The sequence below is a fragment of the Pterocles gutturalis genome, unplaced genomic scaffold (genome assembly GCF_000699245.1).
Source record: "Pterocles gutturalis isolate BGI_N339 unplaced genomic scaffold, ASM69924v1 scaffold4297, whole genome shotgun sequence".
NCBI lineage: Eukaryota > Metazoa > Chordata > Aves > Pterocliformes > Pteroclidae > Pterocles > Pterocles gutturalis.
In genome coordinates, this window is record NW_010115122.1 from 141,864 (window position 1) to 165,623 (window position 23,760).

Genomic DNA, 23,760 nt, shown 5'->3' on the forward strand with positions numbered 1-23,760 from the left:
TTGTGTATTCTAAAACTGCTGTATTGTTATTTAAGTTTTAAATGAGTTACAGTCAAAGTTTTAGATCTGTGTTTCTGAACTTCTGTGTTTTAAAGTAGTAAATCAAAATTTTAGCTTCTTTCCTAGGCTTGGTGGAATAGCCTAAAGCTTCCAAGGCAGAAATAGCATCTAACAGGATGTTTAGCGAGAGAATTCTGACCAGCACAGAAAGAAAATTTACCTATGGGGAGTTTTCAAACTCTTTATGCTAGAGAAGAGATTGTTTGTGTTTCTCCAGGGTGGTTTGGGGTTTCTTCTTGTTTAAAAAAACCAAGTTGTCATTAAGATAAAGGTATTGGATACATCCTATCACAGTATTTTCATTCTGTCATGGAAAAAAAGATCTATTTGATAGTATTCAAATGAACTGTAATTGTTTTGATTATCTATACAAGTCTGACACTGTCTCTGTGTTTACAAAGGGATCTGCTGAGGGAAACAAGCTCATAGCTTGCATTTCTTATTTTGGACAATTCCTTTAAAAAAAGGTGTGGACAGATTCTGATCATGCTTTACACTACTGAAAAATATGCAGCAGTGGAAATTATAAGCATATTGTAGAAAATTGAAAGAGTTCTAATGGCCTCTTTAGGGATCTGCTTGGTGGAGTGTCATAGGATAGAGCCCTGGAGGGAAGAGGGGCCCAAGAAAAAAGCTGTTTAATATTTGGGGATCACCTCCTCCAAGCTCAGGAGTGATGGATCCCCACAAAGAGGAAGTCAGGCAAAAATGCCAGGAGACCTGCGTGGATGAAGAAGGAGCTTCTGGACAAACACAGAAAGGAAGCCTACAGAGGATGGAAGCAGGGACAGGTAGCCTGAGGGGAATACAGAGACATTGTCCAAGCAGCCAGGGATCAGTTTAGGAAAGCTAAAGCCCTGTCAATTAAATCTGGCCAGGGATGTTGAGGGCAACAAGAAAAGCTTCTATAGGTATGTTGGTGATAAAAGGAAGACTAGGGAAAATGAGGGCCCTTTCCGGAAGGAAGCAGGAGACCTGGTTACCCAGGATATGGAGAAGGCTGAGGTACTCAATGACTTCTTTGCATTGGTCTTCACCAACAAGTGCTTAAGCCACACTACCCAAGTTGGAGAAGGCGAAGGCAGGGTCTTGGGAAATTAAGAACTTCCCACTGTAGGAGAAGATCAGGTTTGAGACCATCTAAGGAACCTGATGACATGTATCCACGGGTCCTGAGGAAACTGTGGTGGATCAAGTTGCTAAGACACTATCCATTGTATTTGAGAAGTCATGGCACTCTGAAGTTCCTGCTGGCTGGAAAAGGGGAAATATAACCCCCATTTTTAAGAAAGCAGAAAAGGAAGACCTGGGGAACTACAGGCGGGTCAGTGTCACCTCTGTGCCTGGCAAGATCATGGAGCAGATTGTCCTGGAGATTCTCCTGAGGCACATGGGAAGTGAGGAGGTGATTGGTGACAGCCAACATGGAGTCACTAAGGGCAAATTGTATCTGACAAATTTGGCTTTCTATGATGGGGTTAAAAACTTGGTGGATAAGGGAAACGCAACTGACACCATCTACCTGGACTTGTGCAGAGCATTTGACTCTGTCTCACATGACATCTTTGTATATTGGAGAGACATGGATTTGACAAAGGGACCACTCAGTGGATAGGGAATTGGCTGGATGGTCATGCTCAAAAGAGTTGTGGTCAATGGCTCAATGTCCAAGTGGAGACCAGTGACAAGTGGTGTTCCGCAGGGGTCGGTACTGGGACCAGTGGTGTTTAACACATTTGACGTAGACAGCAGGATCAAGTGCACCCTCAGCAAGTTTGTGGACAGTACCAAGCTGTGTGGTGCAGTCGGCATGCTGGAGGGAAGGGATGCCATCCAGAGGGACCTGGACAGGCTGGAGAGGTGGGACCGTGCAAACCTCCTGAAATTCAACAAGGCCAAGTGCAAGGTGCTGCATGTGGGTGGGGGTAGTCTCAAGCACAGATACAGGCTGGGTGAGGAATGGATTTGAGAGCAGCCCTGGGAAGGATTTGGGGGTGTTGGTCGATGAGAAGTTGAACGTGACCCGGCAATGTGTACCTGTAGCACAGAAAGCCAACCGTGTCCTGGGCTGCATCAAAAGAAGCGTGACTAGGAGGTCAAGAGAGGGGGATTCTCCTTTTCTTCTCCCCTCTCACTAGACCCCACCTGGAGTACTGCGTCCAGCTCTGGAGCCCCCAATATAAAAAAAGACATGGATCTGTTGGAGCAGGTCCAGAGGAGGCCATGAAGATAATCAGAGGGCTGGAGCGCTTCCCATACAAGGACAGGCTGAGAGAGTTGGGGTTGTTCAGCCTGGAGAAGAGAAGGCTCTGGGGAAGCCTTAGAGCAGCTTCCAGTACTTCATAGGGACTACAGGAGAGATGGGGAGGCACTCTTGATCAGGGAGTGTAGTGATGGGATGAGGGGTAACAGTTTTAAGCTGAAAGATGGTAGATTTAGGCGAGATAGGAGGAAGAAATTTTTCACTATGAGGGTGGTGAGGCAGTGGCCCAGGTTGCCCAGAGCAGCTGTGGATGCCCCATCCCTGGAGGGGTTCAAGGCCAGGCTGGATGAGGCTTTGAGCAACCTGGGCTAGTGGGAGGTGTCCCTGCCCGTGGCAGGGGGGCCGGAACTCAATGATATTTAAGGTCCTTTCCAACCCTAACTATTCTATGATTCTGTGAATTAACTTAAAACATTTTTCACATTTGAAGATGGTACAGCCAAGACTACGAAACTGCCAAGGTGAAACTGAAACTTCTGTGTAGGACACTTTGTTAAGAAATAATAGTTGGTAAGGACTTCCGTTTCCTTACTTTTTCATTAGACACTATTGTACTTCTGCACTCAAACTGATCAGAGGGTGCCTGTTCAGTACACCTGTACTTAAAGCTTACATCAGCGGGAGTTGCAAAAGAAAATTTGCAACACTGAAAGCACTGATAATTTAACAGACAACCTGCTAAAATGTTGCAGAAGCCAGTGAGACACTGGACTTAACTCTCTAATGGTGTTTTTGGGCCACCATAAAAATTGTGTGGCTTCAGGCCATATCTGCCTGTTACAGCTGAAGACAGGCAGATGCTGAATTCTGAAGACTAGGAGTTGGGGTGCTGGGGTGTTTTTTTGCTCTCTAATACCTAGGAGAAGTTTAAGGCAGTGGCAGAAGATCAGATCCAATTGAGTTGCTGTTTTTTTCAGCTATTTCCATCTCTTAATGGTATTAATGAAAGTTTTGTCTAGAGTCTTAAGATGGCTGTTCCGCAACTCCTGCTGAGGAGGATAAGCCTTTGGCTGCACTGAGACAGAATATTAACAATTGTGTTTTTCTTGTGCATAAAATCCAATGTGGGCAACATCACACACCTAAGGCATCCAAGATTTATCCAGTCACTGCATGCTTCTAGAGAGGGGTTATGGCCTGACAAATGTTTGCAAAGTGAAAATTACATTTCCATATACTCAATGTTTGTTTTCAAAAAGTGAAACCTTGACTTTAAATTTCCTTCATTTTCAAGGCATGTAGCTGAGGTTTTTCTCTTCTAGACATTCTTTTAAGTGTTCTTTTATTATGATTATTATTCTTCAGGGGTTCTATTAGATCTTTTAATCCTTAAAACTATATTATCAAAGTAGCTTTTAAGTTGGGCAGGGCATTTTTTGGATGCCTGAAGAATGTCTTCTCTCTTATCTTTCTGGTCTGCTAAATATGTTAGTCTTGGCTGGAGGAATTTTAAATATAATAGCAGCTGCATATGGTTAACATGTTTCCAGTTAAAGTGAAGAAAAATACATTTTTGTCATTTTAGAGGAATACTGGAGGGGGGAAAGAGGCAGTAAGCTCATTCTAAGACTCGTTTGTCTTTTTTCTGCATGATAAAAAAAAGCTTTTTTTTTGGGAAAGCTCAGATAGTTCTGTTCTTATTGTGCAAAATCTCTAAACTCAACAAATATGAGAATTTCGTAGCCTTTTTAACAACTGTCTGATTTACTTTTTCACTACTAGCTTTCATACTTTCGTAGCATAAAGATAATTTACGAGGAGGTGCCAGAATCTGTGCAGGTAGCAGCGATGGTGCTTTGCTGTGCTTTGCTCCCTGTGATTTGTTCTTTGCTCAGCTCTCCTGAGGACCTGTATGGGTTCAGAGGAGGGCCACAAAGACGACCGGGGGCTGGAGCACCTCCTGTACAAGGACAGGCTGAGAGTTGGGGTTGTTCTGGGGAGACCTTATAGCAGCCTTCCAGTACCTGAAGGGGGCCTTACAGCAGAGATGGGGAGACACTCTGTATCAGGTAGCATAGTGATAGTACGAGGGATAATGGTTTTAAGCTGAAAGAGGGTAGATTTAGATTGGATATTAGGAACAAATTTTTTACTGTGAGGGCGGTGAGACACTGGAACAGGTTGCCCAGAGAAGCTGTGGATGCCCCATCCCTGGAGGGGTTCAAGGCCAGGCTGGATGAGGCTTTGAGCAACCTGGTCTAGTGGAGGGTGTCCCTGCCCATGGCAGGGGGGTTGGAACTCGATGGTCTTTGAGGTCCCTTCCAACCCAAACCATTCTGTGATTCTATGACCTGGGGTAACCTGGTAGGATGAGTACTGGGATCTATACTGGTGGTCCCTGTGGTCTAATAAAGGCCCTTTAATTAACATGATTATAAACATGGCCCTGCCATATACGAGATGGCTACTTCAGTGTCTCTCTGCAGTATTTATCATCTATAGAGCAATTTTAAGCTGTTTCAGACAAAAGCACTTGTTATTATGGCTCATTAGCAAAGCAGTACAGATACCCTAGATTTCCTTACTACCATTAGAGCTTCACTTTCAAAAAGAAGGTAGAGCTTCAGTGACAGTGGGGTTGGAAACTTACTGATGATCAGCCTCTAATTTCAGTACTGAATTATAGCTGTAACCTCAATTTCAATCTCTAGTTGTGGTCTCTGTCACTAGCTGTCACTTGTGTTTCTGTGGTGCTGAGCCACAGTTCAGACTTGTTGATGTTTTATCTTAATACTGTGTTGTTTTGAGAGCAAAGCTGGCGTTTTTCCCTCTGTGCTCCTGCTTTTGGTAGCATGTTCTTTGTTTTGGAGCCAGGTGCAGTGACAGTGATGGCAGATCTCATCTGCTGCTAAGAAACAGTGATCTATAGTTTGATCTATGTTTTAAGGGCTGTAGCATCTGTGAAACCCATACTAAATTGATCCATGTGGCTCTTTGAGCTCTGAATCTGAGGTGATTTTTTGGAACTAGTGCTCATAGCAGTCACCTAGGACTGCAGAAGGTCGCTACTGTCATTAGCCATAGCTCCAGCGGGTGGGATTTCAAAGAAAGAAATAGAGGTATTGTAATATCTCTGAAATATCAGACCTGACATGATACTCATTTTAATGGCAACATATCAACAGTGAATCCATGACTTCAGTATTTAGAAAAAAGCCTGAAGATCTGAGGGATTTAATTTAAACAACAACAGCTTAACTGAGAAGTGTTTCCCTGTGTGAGTACTAAGTGTTCTCAGAGTACAGGGGAGTCCAGGTGTAACTCTTTTTGAATTACTTACTAGGGATATTTGATCACTTCATATAGCTGGAGTCTCTAAATATACATACCAAGTGAAATTTATATTTTCACTCTAGACTATTTAACTATGCTAAAAATAAATAAAAGCTGCATTACTAGTCCTGAGAACAGGAGTATTTCACTTCATACACATAAAACATCTTGCCTCACTGTGGAGCCTGCTATTGTAGGTGGGAGAGTAGCTTGCTTGACAGTCTCTGATTCTGAGAAGGCAGACAAATGCCTGGTCCTGTGCCTAACCAGCAGAGAACTTAGGTGAAGACAATCCAGTAAATGCAAGTTAATCTAACTCACAAGCTTATACTTAAAATTCTCCCTGTTCCTTATAGTATGCTGGGTCCTTGAATGTATTTGATTGATGTGCGTATTCATAGGCAGGAAAAATAACCCAAAACTTTATACATCGTAAAATTAATCTCTAATGTTACTGCAACATTAAGACTGAAAAATCTAATATAAAGGCAATGAATTCCAAGTTACGGCTTCTTTCCCAATGTTAGTCCACACGGGACACTATATAGCCTATAACTCAGAATAAACATCAGATGGATACATTAAGGAAAACAACAATAAACCACATATATGTGAAGTATGCCAGAGCTGCTGTTATTGGAGAAGATGTAAATTTAGAGCTTTATATTTTATTCCATCCCAGTTGTCAGTTTTTATTTTTGTACACTTGGTTTCCAGACTTCAAGAAGAAAATGTGCAGGGAGAGGAGAGGACATGGTGTTATATTATAGTCTCCTCCGAACTTACCGTAAACTGGAACCAGTCTTAACTAAAACTTGATTCAACAAATGTTTGAAAAGTGAGAACTAGTGAGCAAAGCATGCTGCTGGACTTGTGCCCCTCAGCGTGCAGTTCTGGATGAAAGCTCAAGGCTCTAACTAGAAAATTTCTTGAGCACAGTTCATACTTTAAACCAAATGGAAAAGGGAATGATGGCATGACTGCAGTCAAGTATTGTCTGTAAAATTTCACAGTGTGGAAGTATTAGAACAATATTCATTAAGACTGGTTTTAAGTCTTATTGAGGACTTTGGAGCACAGTCTTGCCCTAGAACTTCATGCTGCTTTGAATGATGCCTGTGTGTAGTCACTGCCTAACTGTGCCTGTAGGATTTTACAGGTTAATTCCTGCAGACAGATTCTAGTTTAAACTGTTCCCATATGATACAGAAATCCTAATCTGCTGCTGCTTTGCTTGGATCAGTGACATTTTTACTAATATAAACAAGCAGGTGTCTGTGCTCATCTTTCCACCTGTCAAATGAGCACTCTAGCACAAGTGTTGCCTACCTTACAGGGTTTGAGGATTTGTCATTTTAAAGCTTTCATAACATTCTTCAAATTAAAACATGTGCTAACATGAGATTATATATTATGTGTTTTAGACTGGCACAGGACTTAGAGCTGCATGTAGCAGTGGAAAATCAAAAGTTTGTCTTTTGTCTGGCTGTATGGCCAAACTTTTGTGTTCCAGAAGAGCCATGCTGTGTCATGTCAGGAGTCGGATCTCTCTTTGACGGTGGCCATCAGCAGGGACCAGGGAAAAGCATAAGAAAATGCTTATGAGTATAAAGGAAGACTCCTTACCAGGTCTGACAGTCTCCTGGCTGTCTGCTGTTTCAGAGCAGAGCTGGCTGCACCTGCACCACTGTGTTCAGCAGCTGGGTGTGGTGTCTCTTCAGCCAGGTGCCTGCTAATTGTTCTCTTGATAGTTCCACCTGCTTGGTCTTTTGTCATAAGGGGTAATAAATAATCATTTTGTGTGCTTGATTCAATATAATTCATGTTTGGATGGATTGAAGCAAATATGTTAAAATAATCTATGATCTGTGGAGCCATGTAGCCCATCCAGTGTTTCTTCATACAGAAGCCATTCTGTACTTCTGGTTGTCCCGTTGCCTGCCTCTGTTTTCATGTTATAATGCATGTTTTCTGAAATGCAGTGATCAAATTGAAGAAAAATATTTGAGTAGCTATGCAGTGTGGTGTGAGAAGGTACAATATGACAGCATAATTGCCTTTTCTGTTTAATTCGCTACCCCCTTCCACAAAATTGCTGATGTTCTTGTTTCCTTTTTGAATGGTTTGGTTTCCTTTTCAACGTGAGAGCACTGAGTCAGTGTTTTCAGAGAACTGTCGCATCTTGCAGTGTTATTAGGATTGCAAAAATCCAACCTGTGGAAGGTGAGCATGCCAGAATCAAGATTTGCTGTGCATTTTCAGAACTCTGGTGTAACTGTATTTTCTGATACTTCCTTTGATTGAATTATGAGAATTTCTTTTAACAGAGGGCATCTGCCTCATTCAGTTCACACAGTGGGTGCAGCTCATTAAAGAAGAGCTATTTAATATTTTATTTTCCTCTTCATTATTCCATCCCTTATTTACTGGATGGCATTCAAATCCTGCTGTAAAGATGCAATTATTAATTCCCTCTAAGCGTTACAGTGCTGCCCATTAGTATAGTTTCTGAATGTTTCACGGGTATTAATTAAACTCAGTTTTCAAAACCTTTGTGTGAAAAGAGATGTCTTTGGTTCTCTTCAGATAAAGAACAAAGGTAGAGAGAAATTATGTTCTAATTATTTTCTGTGTCTTATTTTGGACATCTCATATTTATTTGGAAGCATGCCCAGCATTGTTAATATTTTATATATTCAAATTACAGCTTCAGTTGACTTCAGCTGCTTTGGTAAGTTTTCAGCTCAGAAGTAGATCGGGCCTTGGAATCAAATAAGGCCTTTGAGAAACTTGCAATTAGCGACAATGAATGAAAAATTTTCTTTAACAAATATGCCAGTGGGTCATATTGGAGCGCTGCAGCAAGTGCAAGGTAAGAACTCAGCTTGCTAAGTCAGCACTGAAGTGCCCTGCCTACGAAGCCACTCGTTCTCTCCTGCCAGCCTGCGCTCCTTCACCTTGAGCTGTGCAGCTCTGGCAGGAGAAGTTGTAGCACAAAATAAAACTGTGTGGGGCAGAGGTCCGAAGGGAGAAGGCGCTCGTGTGTGATCATAGAACTAAAGACTGCCTTGGGCCATAGGCACAAAGTGCACTAGACTGACGTGTTTCTTATGAAGTGTATATTGCATACCTATGCATACTGAAGGTGTGGGGAAAATTACAGCTAATGACATGGGAATTAATTTAAGACCAGGATGGATGCTTTCGATGTCTGTTGTCATACTAAACAGAATAAATGTATGCCCATCCCACTCACCGCCTTCACAAAAGATTCTTTTCTTCCCACATTTGGCAAGACTCAAGCAGTCCTTTCAGGATGAACGAGATCTGTTAGAACGAAGTCGTGCATGGTATAATCCCAGTTCAATTGACTGCAGTGTAATTGTATCTGTTTAATGCAATGGACGCTTGGCCTATTTTTAAATCCAATTATGCGACTCACACACTTAATCATTTTGGAATCTCTTCTTAAAGCTGTCTTTTGAAATAGATAATAGCTTGTTTTAGTTTGGTTTTTAATTATAAATAAAAGACAAGCACAGAATGTCTTAGTTATAGGGGCATACTGGTAACACAATATGCCTTTTGTCTTGGGAAGTGCCTTTCAACAGTAGATTTCAAAGCAGCTCAAAAGTCAGTTCAAATTAATTTACCCTAAAGTTCTGTTGTCTTATGTTTCACTTAAATTGAAATGTCTCTCACTATTAATGTGTTTTAGTGCTATTGTGAACTGTACAAACAAAATATTTAACTAATAGGATGTCCTACCTGACTGGTTGTTCGTTGCTGTTGTTCAGACCACATTTATAATACAATTTTGTTTGTCGTCCTCTTTGTAAATGAGTTATAATGCTGTGACATAGTTCTGAAATCTTGATGTCCTTCTGAACAGTTCTGTCGCTTTTTGGTAAGGCGTAGGAGGTAAAGAAAAAGTATAGCTGAATCTGAAGTGAAAATGGAAGCGTTTTCCAACAGGAAATCATGTTGCTGAAATTATTTCAGCAGTAATTGGTGTCCTTGCCATAAATTCTAATTTATAATTGGGGAAAAGCGTCATAGTTTTAAACTCTGTATTGCTCTGCAAGCATAACTGAGTTTGAATGTCTGTGCCTGTATAGACTGGTGAATCCTATTGAAAGCACATTTTTTTGTTGGTGGAACTATTTTTTTTTTTTCTCTTATGAGCATGCTGCTGGGAAAATTAACTGCTTGGCTCATTGCTCCCTGGGTTTCCAACTCTTGAACTTTGTGTTCTTTGCAGTCAAATATTTCAGAGTTGTTGCTTGATAAATGTGAGATAAGTTAATTCAGTTTGGTAGACTAGAAAGGAATTACTGGGGATTTGGTGTGGTATTTGTGATGGTCAGGCGCTGGATCATTCCTTTCTTGTCTGGGAAAAAGAGTTACTATTAGTCATGCACTTCATGAAATTCCAGGTGATCAAGGTGTTTGGTCTGGTTATACTGCTCCTTCCATTTTAAGATTTTTAGTTTACTGCTTTTTTGCAAAGTATTGAGGGGGACAAATGCACTTTTATATAAAATATACACACACACATTTTGCATATATACCTATACATAAGTAACATGAATCAGTGCAATGTTTTTTTCATTTTCAAAAGTTTTGGAACTTTAAAAGTTGTTACAGTATTTTGCTGAGAGCTGATTAAAATTTGCTGCTCCTTTATGGATACAAATTAAGTGGCTAGGCTAACATCTTGTAAATCCCCACACCCAAGCTGTGTACTGAGGCAACTATCTGTGTTTCACCAAAGTTTGTATGTGTTTTTTGAATGTTAAAAGTTAAATTGCTGTTTAACCTTGTGTAAGTTTTAGTATTTTTTTCCTAGTTAAAATGAGTAAATGTTTGTATTCCCAGTAGGATTTTAATGTTCGTGGATGGTGTAATTCAAACTCCACTTAAATCACTGTGGAAGTTCTGAATGGCTTCAGTCACCACCGAGTAGAACAAAAAACTACCTAGCAGCAGTGAATTCAATTGGGGTTTGGGAAACAAAGCAGAAAATTATCTCAAAAAGCTTTCAACTACAGAACAGGATATACGAGTTAAGCAGTATAAGCGTATTCTGCCCAGGTTGCATGTGTTGCAGTTCTATCCCATTTATTTGCTGTATGGTTATTCTGCAGGAGAACACTTGATATGACTCCGGTCTGTATTTTCAAACAGAGTTCTGATATGTTGAGATAGTTTTATATAAATGTTAAGTTTTTCAGGGGGATTTTAAAGTTTTTAAAATTACTTTTTAGTCCTTGTGATTTAATGTGGACAAGCTTCGTGGCAGAGAGGTAAGCTTTTGATACTCTTGGAAGACTTTGCATAGACAGCTCACTACAGTTAGTTTAAGTTCCAGGCAAGAGTTTGTTTTGAGAATTTTGTTGTATTTGTGTGAAGAGTGTCATGCAATCTGTAAAAACAAATCAGACTTTACAAAGTGGGATGTTTTCCTAGTGTGTGCTGGGTTTTTCCTCTCTTCCTTCACTGTGCCACTTTCCTCTCTTCATTTACTCCCCTGCATCCAGCTTTTTACAGCTGATTTTCCCTGGTTTCCAATAGATTAGTAAGGGGTAACTGTCTGATCCTTCAGCTGGCTCTATTTCTGCTATCTCCATGATGCCATGCTCTTTGCTGATGGGACAGTTCGCATCATGTCCATCGTGCTTTGCACTGTGGTACTGCTGTTCACTGTTGCTGATTTGACTGATTTGTTTGCTCTGAACAGGTTGTCTCCCGGTTCTGATGTGTATGTCACAGTTTCATCCATTGCCTTGGCAAGATCGCAGCAGTGCCGTAACTCTCCAAGCAACTTATCGTCCTCAAGTGAGACTGGCTCTGGTGCGGGCACATACAGACAAAAATCTATGCCAGAAGGGTAGGCACCAGACTTTTTTCCATATTCTTTTTAGGCAAGTGTTTTGTTCTCTGTTCCATTTATTGTATGTTAAACTGAAGGAGTGCTTACCCAGCTTCCTGTCAGCTGTTGTTTACATGCATTAAAACATGTTTGTTTTCAAATATCACTGTCATGTTTGTTGAAAGTCAGTTTTAAAAATCCCTTGCTTCTACCTTTTCCCTTTGTGATGTAACCTCTCTCTCATCCTAGTCTACAACTGCTCAGGCTACTATCCAAAGGGACTTTATGTATTAAAAATCTTCATTAAAGGTACTGGTTTCATGTTGCAAATTGCTTCATTTCACAGGTTTAGATTCTAAAATAAAACAACTATTAGGTTTGGGACTTTGCAGTCTGTGCTAATAGTTGAGGCAATGTAGCGTTGAGTGCAACTAAGACTTCAGATGTGTAGGTACCAAAGTGTTAAGTAATCCACAGGTAGCATCTTTTTCACATATTCACAGCTGCCCTGTTTTAAGGCATTCTCTTCCAGCTTTCCAGAAATCTTCATACTCTCTCAAGTGATCCAATGTCAATGTAAGGGGCAACTTGCAGAGGAAGAAATTAAATCTGTATCATCTTCACAGAGCACTGAAAGGAGCAATAAATCAAGCATCTCCAAGTAGGCGAAAAAAATAATTGGCAGCAGAAGAGCTGTCTACCACATTCCCAATTACTTCCTACAGAGAAGATAAAGGGGCAAAACTGCTGATAGTTCACACTGCAAAGCTTCCCTCTGAAGTAATCATGAGTACGTTGCAGGTCATTGTATGTAATTCATTCTGGTTTGGGTCTTTTATAAAGTAGAAATATCTTCTCTATTTAAAAAAAAAATATTAGTAAGATTAAGTACCATTGTCAGGAACTGCTTAGCACAAGGCACTGTCTTCTGCCTGCTCAGGTGCCTGTAAGGGGACACTGTCAGTCCAGACAAAGCTGTTCTGAGCGTGTGTTTGAACAAATGCTGCTGCTCTCTCCTGAGCACTGAAGATTTGTTCTCTCAGTCCTTCTCCTTGCAGCTCAGTGTGAGGTTTTCTGAAGGGGGCACCTCTTCTCTGCTGCACACCTTCATGAAGGCTTTGATTCATGAGACTATCAGGGCTGTTCAGGTTATTATTTAAGTTTGTGCTAAAGTCCTATTGACATTAGCAGGTTTACTCTAAACCCATTAAACTTTGCTGTAAGGAAACTAAATAGAAGTGTGTCCGGAGCTCTGCAGCTGGAAAAAGCACTTAACCCCTTTATACACTGCACACTTACTGGCTCATTCATGCCAGCAGCACTTGTGTGTGTTGCCTTGAATTCTGAAGAGCAGCTTGTGTTCCTAATATCTTGTCTGCTCTTTTCCAGCTACATTATTTGGCCTACGAAAAAGGTATTGCTGCCATATGTCCTTAGACCATCACAACCGTAACTGCTTGAGCAGGAAGAGATTTCGGACACGCTGGGGTTTTTGTTTTGAATTGGCCTCGAAGCACACCAGCACCTTTTCTGTCTTTTAAGTTAATTAAACGCATATGTTTACTACAGCATTATTTTAGCATTTTGCAAGTTCAGCAAAGAAATGTGTCCTAGAAACCTTGCTTAGACAGTTTAATTTGGTGCAAGGAAGCACTGCTTAAATGGAATAATGAAAAAACCAAGTAATATCTGAACTTTGCGTGTTCTTTATTGGATGCTTTTTTTAAAAAAGAAAAATACCTTACTAAACTCTAATTATTGGACTATTATGTTCTATTCTTATCAGAAAAGCACTTTGCCTCCCATACTGTCCTTATACACATGAATCATATTTACTCAGGACTTCCCAAACATTTTCTGCCAGGCTAAATGGAAAGCATGAAAAATGTAATTACGAAGGAAACTTTCCCTTGCCTCAATAAGCCAAGTAATGTCCGTCACATTGCTAAAAATAATTTCAGGTCCATGTGCATCTTCTGCTGAGATTTGTCTGAGAGACCAGATCCAGGGCAGCTCAGTAGTGATGTTCGATGTGCCAGGTAGAGCTGGTCAGTGATGAACTCATATGTGGTGTTAAAATAGGGGAGAGATATTGTAGCATTCAAATGGTGGAGTGAAGGATGGGCTGAAGTAGGTACCTAGCCATGGGGGTACCATATCCTGAAGGTAATCTTCTGAGGTGAGGCTCCAGCATGCTCTAGGTATGCCAGTCCCTGAGATTTCCCAGTGCAGGAAATCTCATCTGCATCATTTATGAATACATTTCTTTCCTGGTGCACGATATGACACAAAGTTTGTGAAACTTGAATGACTGGAAGCATGGGTGCGAGGGCAACCTCAGTCAGATATCGGTAAGAGCAGTAGCTGCTGCCTCTTCTAGATTATTGGTCCATATCCCGAGCTGCGCATAGGCAAAAAATTCACTGCTGTCAAAAATATCCAGATGGGTCTTGATGTATATATGTGTGTTCTGTATACTTATCCTGTGTTTACCTGAAGGTACGTATGTGTTTGCAGAATGTAAAAATTCAAAAATACCGAAATGAGTTTCTTCTTTATGGCATATATGTAAAATGTGTATTTAAACAATTTCACTGTTCTTTTTAGATTGATTTCTCCTTCAAGTTTTCAGAGTCCATTCCTATGTACTCTAATGGGCTATATATTTAAGCAGCATAGAATGTATCACCCCCTGCATTTATTATTCCTGCTTTTAAATAGCTCACCTCATGTCAAAAAGGCAATCTAAATACGTTTCTTGCTGCTCAATTAGTAGAGCAATGATTTCAATTAAATAAAATTAAAAACATGGTGGTTTTGTACATCTCTAATCTTGGGAAAAAAAGATACAACATAAAATATTCCAAATGCAAAATTGACTTATGAAGAGTATGGCGTTTTGGTAAGAGGACAGCACATAGAAAGTAAAACATTGATGCAGCGCAGCTTCATCACACCAAGGTTTCTTAGGGTTTTGGCTTTTTCTTTTACATGCTAACTTCTAGTTATTTTATTGTGAAAAGATATTCTTCCCAAAAACTTTACAAGTTTGAAAATTACCTCAGATGGGTGTTGAAAAAATCAATCAGCTTTTGAAATGTTGTGTTTAGACTTTGTATACATCTGTTGAATTGGTATTGAATTCATCATGTTTAATGTAGGTATTTGAGTAAGTGAAATCCTAGCTAGTCTGTGTGAACAGAAAAGGAAAAGCATTAGTCAATCCAATTTCAATTGTTTCTATTCAGAAGGCAGATATATCCAGGTTTTCTTCAGGGTTTTTTTTTTTATTCATCAAACTGTATGTTGACTCTACCAGGGAGTGTCGAACAAAAAGGAGGTAGAGTCATGTTTGGGCAAAATTTAGAAGGCCCAAATTTCAAAATGTGACATTTCAGAGCTATGCTGCATGTACAGATGTGTTCCAGCTGCTTGTCTTTAAGATGGGAATGGGATTTTGTTGTTCTGGGTCCTATGATGTTTATTTGATGGGTTCATTTAACAAATAGATGAACTTTCAAATGGGATAACCACATGGAGCTTGCTCTGAGAGCTGGGCAGATGTCTGTTTTATGTTGGAGGTCGTGTGGGGCAGTCTGTAGCTAGTAGCGTGAGTAGAAAGCACAGTTCGGGTATTTTATTTTCTGCTGTGTTAGACACTTACAGAAATTCCTTGATATGTGGAGAATATATCAGCTGCTTGTTATTCTTTTGGGTGTTAGCATCTGCGTGTAGAGTTTGGGGGAATTTTTTTTCCTTCAGGGTATGTCTGATTAAAAAAAACACCTCAAATGTGTTATGCTTGATGAATTCTTAATGACTGATCTGTTAATTCTGAAACCAACTATAATTCTTAGACTTAAGTGATGTATATATAATACAGAATTTTACAGATTTAATTCTTACAGGCTTTTAGACATATAAGGCATGTAGACCGGTATGGCACAGAGGCACTGTGTCCTTTTGTCAAGGATTGTTCTCCTTGAGTTTACTGTATCTTTATTGACCTTTCTGAAATGTATCTGACTAGCAGGATTTACAAGCAAAGACCACTGAACAGATTTTTGGTTTTGCTCTGTATGTTTTCTTCTCCAGCAACAGATATACCTCTCGCTGCTTTCCTACGGCTGTATTTAGTTTACACTAGTCCATGCAAATTATTCTAAGATAAATAAGTTAATATACAGAATTTATAACCCCCAGGTTTTGGGAATTCATAACCAATACAGTTAACTTTTTAAACAATTAAAATATTTGGCAGTGTAATATTATCCCAAATTAATCTGTGTTTGGATATATGTCTGCATCCCCTAGGTGTGACCTTACTAGCCTTTTGCTCAGAACCCAAGAAGGTGGCTGAGATCCATGGCATTGTCCCAACAAGCTTTCTGATGCTCACTTTGACTAGTTCGAAGCAGTGCTTTCCCAGTTAAAAGTATCTATCCTTGATATCTTTTCTTGATAAGCACACCTCATGTCCCTATGTGGCTTTTATCCAAACTTTTAAGTTTTGCTCATTGTGGTCAATTTTCTGTAACCATGTAACAGTCTAGTCACCTTTCCATGTAAACATCTATGTAAATGAAAACTAATAATTTTGTTTCTGGATGGTTTGGTCTGGTTTTTTAATTGTATGCACTGTAACCAGATGCTCTTTATCAAAGATGCTCAATAAATTGATGTGTACTGTAATTTTATGTGTTAAAGGTGCTAAATGGGTCCTGAGAGCTGACACAAACATTAAATGGAAAAGCATTATAAATCCCTCAAGTGGTCGTGCTGTGCATTGGTCTGCCCTGTTGTTTGACACTAGCTTCTTAAATGCGCTCTCTTCCCCTTTTGTGAGATTTATGCATATTGAAAAACCATTATCTGCTTTGTTTTTTGGGGTGTTACAACAGGTTTGGAATTAGCCGTAGATCCCCTGCTTCCATTGACAGGCAGAACACGCAATCAGATGCGGGTGGTAGCGGCAAATCCACGCCCAGCTGGCAAAGAAGTGAGGATAGTATCGCTGACCAGATGGGTAGGTAATGAATTCTTTACAATGACCAAGTAGTGCTAACCACAAGGTGACTTTGGCAATACCTCTCCATGCAGAGAGAGAACCCTCTTCAACACTGTGTTCTCAGTGTCTTTGAAAGTTAAAGTTGTTCACCAGGATGAATAATTAGGTCTGGAGCATGTACTTCTGCAGTCTGTTTCCTTGAGACCTATGAGTATCACCTGAGGAAGAACTGATTTCAGTTTTTCATTTGATTGTGAGACTAAATCTGCCTTAATGCTCTTACCCTGAAACCCACTGTTCTTTCAGAAGCAGTTGAAGAGACACACTTATTAATTTGTCTTGCTGTTGAGGACTTGTTTGACCTCACCTGCTCTCCCGAGTGACTTGGCTTAGTTTAATTTTTGCTTAGTTTGTCTAACGTGCTTGTGATGCACCCTTTCAAACAGTGCTGTATGAATGCAAATTGATTGTTTGATCATTGAAGCTATAAAAATACTGTGTACAAAATGAAAAAAATGCAATTAAAGTTTAAATAGTGAAGTAAATCTATAGCTTGGTAATCGCCTTCCACCAGTGCATATATTTTCAGTGCACTTCGCAATTAAGCTGTCAGCTTAGGGAACATACTAACTACATAAAACAGCTGGGTACTGAGGATTTGCATTGTTAAACCTTCATCTGAAGTTTTTGCATATAGACCTTTTGCTACAGCTGTGGCTTGACTTGAGTGGATAATACCGATGAGATTGACACCAATGGAAATGTCCTGTCTACAAACAGCATTGATCCAACATGATGACCATGGTCACGTTTGCTAGATTGGTTTTTCCTAACTTTGTTACCATAGATTAAACAATTCCATACTTGATTCCCGTTGCACATATAGATCATCATTTTACTGCATCACAGCTTTTGCCATATAAATGGACTGGTGCTGAACACAGAATAAGGTTCAGTGTGATCAGCAGGAGTTTAAGGCAAATGCCAGCCTCAAGTTCTGGAGATGTACTTTGTTCACTTACCTTCACAACCTCAGAGATCGTGCCTTCTTATTGAAGCCATCTGTCAGTTCCTCCCTCACAACTCCCTCCATCCTTCTCACTGAAAAGCTGTGATTATGCTGATCTGCAGTTCTCATTTTGACAGAACGGTTTTTAATCACATATGTTTTGATAACTGTGTAAAACTGATCTGCTCAGCATTACTTTTGCAGACCAGTAGTTGGGTGTTGCTTCTGGCACTGAGTGGATCTGCCAGCAAGTTCTGTTCTACAATGTCAGGTGTCACCATATTAGCAAAATAAGGCCAAAAAGAACAAGAAAAAATGTGTGGTAGAAGAGATGGCTCCAGCATTTGGCAAAGGCTGAGAAATGCATACTGACATGTAATCCCTGTATTTTATCCCTTGTGTATTGTCGCAGTTGGAAGTTGCATCTCTGACTGGAGACTTTACTGCCAGTCTGGTGAATCTAGGTGAAAGCTTGATTCTATGACAAATAAGCACATTTCCACTTAGGATAATCTGTCTCAAGGTAAATAAGGCATTAGGTGCAGTGAATCCATACACTTGCTCCTTCCTGGACCATTCTTAGCTACAGAAGACCTTTGTTTTGTTCTTTGTGCACCAACACTGCTTGCTACCACTTGCTGGGGGAATCAAGGTTGCTTTTTTTTGTTATTATTATTATTATTTTATATCTTAAAAAGCTTTTTGTTTGTTTTTTTAAAAAAGCTAGTAATGCTGCAGATCAGGGTGAACAAACTGTAGCTGTGTTAGGGAAAGCACTGCTAAACACCATGGGTATTGTTAAGTATTTTGTATTCACAAGCACATATTCTACTTAAAAAGCAGTGGTTTTAGAAGTGCAGAATAAATATTGTGTAACCACAGGAGAGAAAGAAGATAAATGTAAAAAGTCACAATGGAGAGAGATTGTTTTAAAATGCTGACCTTGGGCTCTGAGAAGGCAATTACCCATGTGACAGGCTGTGTCTGAACACCCTCTAGACCTCCATAGTTATCTCCTGGGAAAAAATATGTTTAATTGGCAAAGAGCACTCCTATGAGTGCCCATGTAAGACAAGTGATTTGAATTCCACCCCTCTTTGTCAGATTTAGTTTCTTTTGTACATCTATGTGGTTTCTACATTTACAGCCATCAATTTTTAAGGGCATGTTGTGATTTCAACAGATTTTTGCTGTCTCTGAAATAAGAATCATAGAATCATTAGAAAATGTTTAACTCACCTTAAATTTGACAAGAAATGTGTAGTAGTTGTACTGGAGAAAATGTGTTCATTTCAGTGATCACTGTAGACTTCTCCTATTGTCCTGCTTTGCGTAGAATACAATTCAAGGAAACGTGGATCTTCAGTTTTTTTAATCTTTTGTCCCCAGGCAATGTGCATGTAGAGGTACAATGTCAATGCACTGTGAAAACAAATATTCCGCAGTTTTAATGCTCTGGTATAGTGCTGTTAGACAACAGGGGCATGATGCCATTCGGGTTCTAACAAAAGCCAGGATGGTGGCTGCTGGTTTTTCATTAAGTCTTACTGTTTTACGCCAGGCAGAAATGGGCCCTCACTTTCTCACCTGTGTTACCTCACAATATGTGGGTTTTTATTTGAAGTGGATTTTGTATTAGATGTCCAAAGTTTTGGGCTAATGGCAGGATTGGAAGAATTGTGGTGTAAAATTAGGTTATGGACTTTCTTACCTTGTCGCACTGCATATGCTCCTCAGTACATCATGGTGTGCTGTATTGCAGAACCAACGTGCCATCTCCCAGCAGTATCAAAAGTCCTGCCATCCTTCAGAGAAAGCCCCAGTGGAAGACTCATGAGACAGGATCCTGTGGTTCACCTGTCTCCAAATAAGCAGGGTCATGTAAGTTATCCTAAAAAAGGAATTATTTAATGTTTTGCTTTTGCTCCACAAGCTCTTGATACCAAAAGTGTTGTTCAAAGTTATCTTTAGAGTGTAATTTAAAAAAATAAAGGAAAAAATCCTCAAGCCCTGTTCCCTACTAGAACACAGAGGAAGCAGTAGAGCAGACCTGTTAGTTTCCTGAATCCTACAGAAGCTGAGCACAGCCTACCAAAATGTTTATTAGTTAATAAAGTTTTGTTGCCAGTTGAACAGCAACTTCTTGTCTGTTATCTTGTGATAAGTAAAGGATTTGTGGGAGTTTACAAAGCTATTCCTAGGCTTCACATGTGAGACTTAAAGCTTAGTAATACATTTTGTGATGCAACACTCAGAAAGCTGCTGCTTTGAAATAGAATAGAGATCTTGCTTTTGGTTTTGTATTTTCTCCATTTTCCTCATCTAGTGTAACTATTACTTCTTTTCCATAACCTACCTTGCGCACTGTTGAAAGACTTTCAAAGGTCTGCTGGAAAAAAAATATATCTTTCTTGTTTTATTCATGTTTACAGTCTGGTAAATTCTGCCTTTCTGTTTCTGCAGAGTTAGATATTCACACCTTTTTGGAGATTATCACTTCCTGATTTACGTACAGAGATAAATGCAGTAATGTTCATAAATTTAAAATGTCTTAAAGTCACTAGAACAAAAAAAATACACCCTTTAAACTTGGTACCCAATAAGCTGTATCACTTGTTTTTTTGATTTATGAGTACAGTCAGCTAGAATAGAGTTGTGCTCCATGATTATACTGAAAGTATTCGTTGCATTTATGTAGGTGTGAGAGAGTCTTTACTTGGTTCCTGCTATTTGCTCCTTCTTACCAGTATTCTTTCAGTACAGTTGGCAGTGTTGCTTTTAGGTTATTAATTCATAACACATCTTTATTACTTAAATAACCAACACAAAAAAAGCTAACACCACCACACCTGTCTTCATATTCTTAGGAGCACAAACTAGTTTTTATATTTAGATTGACCTGCTTTCCATGAGATGTATTTGGCCATATAATGATGGAGTACATAACTCATTAGCTTACGTGCAAACTGCAGCACTGGAATTATTAATGCTTGCATTCTTCTCATTTAGTCATTGTTAAAGTAAATCTTTATTATGTGAACAGATGGATGGGGGAGGGATGCTGTTCCTAATGAAGAGCAGTGACTATAATTGGAGATAACTAGGAACCCAGATCAGTTTACTTAATACTCCTTGTTTTTCTGTCAGTTCTTGATTTAGTATAACAAGAAATGTGAATGCTGAGATTTCCATATATCCGTTCTCTATTTTCCCTCTTTTTCCAGTGAAAACAGAAACAGTATCTAATTTTTTTTTAATATTTGGCTGGGATCTCTGTTCTTGCCTGTTTTGGTAAAATGCCGGGGTAGACAAATAGGAAAGGTAGTTCTAAGTCTCCTTTCCATCCCTTCCCTTATTCCTAGGCCACCTGGTCACCAGACAAGTCCCTTGTCCACTGAAAAACTGCTTCAGTTCTGATTATATAGATGTCCAGAACTTAGATAAATTCTGTAGATGGAAACTGAAATTAAGGAATTTAGATGGATATAGATACCCCAAAGGTAGGTTAGCTACTAAGCAGTGATGACTGTATGGCAAGAAACTCATCCTGTAATGGGATGTTCCAGCAATGCCCACTATGGGATTGAGGGCATTCATGTCTTTGTAAAAGCTGGCTGTAACCAAGGATGGAACATACAAACCCGCCAGATGCTGGCATGCCCTGATGTGACAATTTAAAAGCATTGCATTAAAGCTTCCTTTCTGGCAATTCTGCCTTTTGGAAAACATTTTCAGATTAGTTAAATAGCGTGTCAGTGGTCATTTTGCAAAGGACAGTCAGGCTTTCCTGGAGGAAGTACACCCTACGCCAAAGGGGTAGGAAGAGCAGTGGTTATTTTGCCCTACTTTAGCCTTTTGATAGGCAATTGGATCATTGTGCTATCTATGGACAGTTATGTTTCAAGTTCTAAAACATTAGAGTCTTGGAGTATTTTTAATTATAGTGGCTCTAAACCAAGTCCAAGTCTACACAGCTCAGATGATTTCATTAGACTGGGCTGTGCAGAACTGTGCTTGAAAGGAAACAGTATAAAGCATTTTGGGACAAAATATAAACAACTCTGGCTTTCCCTGAATAGTTAGGATGTGGCTTCCAAATCCATATGAAAGGTTTTTATGTGCACACAGAACAGAGCACATGCATTGTGTTGGAATGAAATTTTTAGAGTTGATTAGTCTCCTCAATGTATCTATCCAATCCCTCAAGGCAGAAGAGCTCCTGTTGTGGTGACTTTGGTAATAGTTCATTTCCTCCTCCTCTTTATTGCCATAATTCAGAAATAAACCTACAAGTCTGGGTTTTTTGGATTGTTCTTTCTTCTGTAGTCTGACAGCCACTACTCCAGCCATTCCAGCAGCAATACTCTCTCCAGCAATGCCTCCAGTGCTCACAGCGATGAGAAATGGTACGACAGTGGAGAGCGCACCGAATCGGAGCTGAACAGCTACAACTACCTTCAAGGGACTTCAGCTGATAGTGGCATAGACACCACTTCCTACGGACCTAGCCACGGCAGCACTGCCTCCCTGGGAGCAGCAACATCTCCCCGTACAGGGCTGACAAAGGAGAAGGTGGCACCGCTGTGGCATAGCTCCAGCGAGGTGGTCTCCATTGCAGACAGGACACTGGAAAAAGAGAGCCACATAGACCGAAAGAGCGAGTCTTCACTGAGCCTGGATATTCACAGCAAGAGTCAACCAGCCTCCAATCCTCTAACGAGGGAGAACAGTGCTTATAGTCTAAGTGATGCTGTCTCACATACAAGGTAATTTTCACCTTTTATGAGATTGACCCTTCTGTATTCATTTTCACATTCTCACTTTGTGGCCTATTAAAAGTGAGAAGTGGATGTTGAAGCGAGGTTTCTATTTATGCTAACCAGGGTTTTAAAAGATCTCACTGTGCAGAACGGTTGAAAATTAAGAGCATCTTTTAGTCTTTGCATCTGCTGCTGTTTATAATACTAAGAAATGTCTTTGAGAGCATATTCCATATTGTTGCTACTAAACCAGCATAAGACAGACACGTGTCTGATGTGTTTATAAGGAGTATCTTGTGAGAACTGCAGTTCATATATGGATCAGAAAAGAACTGTCCATTTTATTAATGCGTATAATATTTAATGTGTGTTTAATATGGGGTTCATTTTTAAGTGTTGTACTTATGCATTTCAGACGTTTCACATTTTTTTCCCCAGTCTTTTTGTTTAGAAATCTGTTTGCAGTCAGTATGATCAAGACTGACTGCAAGTTTCTTGGGAGTGCTAGCATGTAGATTTTAATCTCATTCTGCTGCAAGCGTGTGGGTATGACACATTACAGTCACCTTCTATCTCTCCCTCGGTTTTGCCACTTGTAAAATTGGCACTATCAAGTACGTGTGTAATGTGCTTGAACACCTCAGATGGAAGATACCCCCTTTACAAGTTAATCAGAGCTGCTAGAGGCAGAAAATATTTTAGACCATTTTCCTAGCTGGTTTCCCAAGAAGTACTCACTACCCTTTTTGAAAAATACTCATACTGTGTCATACTAGCAACAAGAAAAAAACCACAACTCTTCCAAGGAAGATGTGTGGTCATCGTAACTTGTTGGCCTTGGCAAAGCCTGACTGTTGCATTTGTGTTCTTATGGCACATCTGTTTTGATTGTGCAGCTAAAATACCTACAGGCTGGAAGTCTGAAGCAATTTTTGGTAATTGTTTTGAGCAAAGCTGCATTTATGCACAGCTAGGTGTTTATCAGACAGTTTAACAACCCCTCATACAGCAGCTGCAAATAGGGGTTGCCATAGAGACTGTAATGTAGTGAACGGTCTCCATGTACTTCGTCATGGTAATTTGGACTTGGTGATCTATTAATGGTGGGCCCACTCTGGTTTTCTGCCTCCCTCGGTTGGCCATTTTTGGCACTGAAGCTCCTATTCAGTTGGTATGTTTGTAGTAGCTATGCACACATGAAGGACTTGAGCAAGTCTGTAGGAGACACTATGCAGAGGGATTTACGTAGATTTTGGGAAGTGCTAGCATGGGCCCCTTTGAAGGTAAAAAATCTGTGATTATCTACAGTTTTCTCTCTTATTTTAAGCCAACTCTTGGAAGCTTTATTGTACAAGTGTGCTTAATGGGAATGGCGTCTTTGTACATTTGAGGTACTGACTTCCTCTTCTGTGAGCACCAAATAGGGTTAGTTCAGTAGAAAAGCCAAGAAAATGTAACAGAAAGAAACATATCTTCACAAGGCAGGCGTACCCCGACAGCTGTCATCTTGTCTTC

The 23,760-nt window shown here is 39.9% G+C and overlaps 1 protein-coding gene across 1 annotated transcript in view; it reads left to right on the forward strand.

The window, feature by feature from the left end:
* The window catches only part of SIPA1L1 (signal-induced proliferation-associated 1 like 1), a gene marked incomplete at its 3' end in the record, with an annotated part of 62,711 nt that overhangs the window by 33,279 nt on the left and 5,672 nt on the right, over nt 1-23,760 (forward strand). The window contains exons 10-13 of the mRNA XM_010075059.1: nt 11,337-11,486; nt 16,370-16,494; nt 19,248-19,366; nt 21,812-22,251. Of these exons, the coding sequence (XP_010073361.1) occupies nt 11,337-11,486; nt 16,370-16,494; nt 19,248-19,366; nt 21,812-22,251 (834 nt within the window). The remainder of the gene's footprint in view (nt 1-11,336; nt 11,487-16,369; nt 16,495-19,247; nt 19,367-21,811; nt 22,252-23,760) is intronic.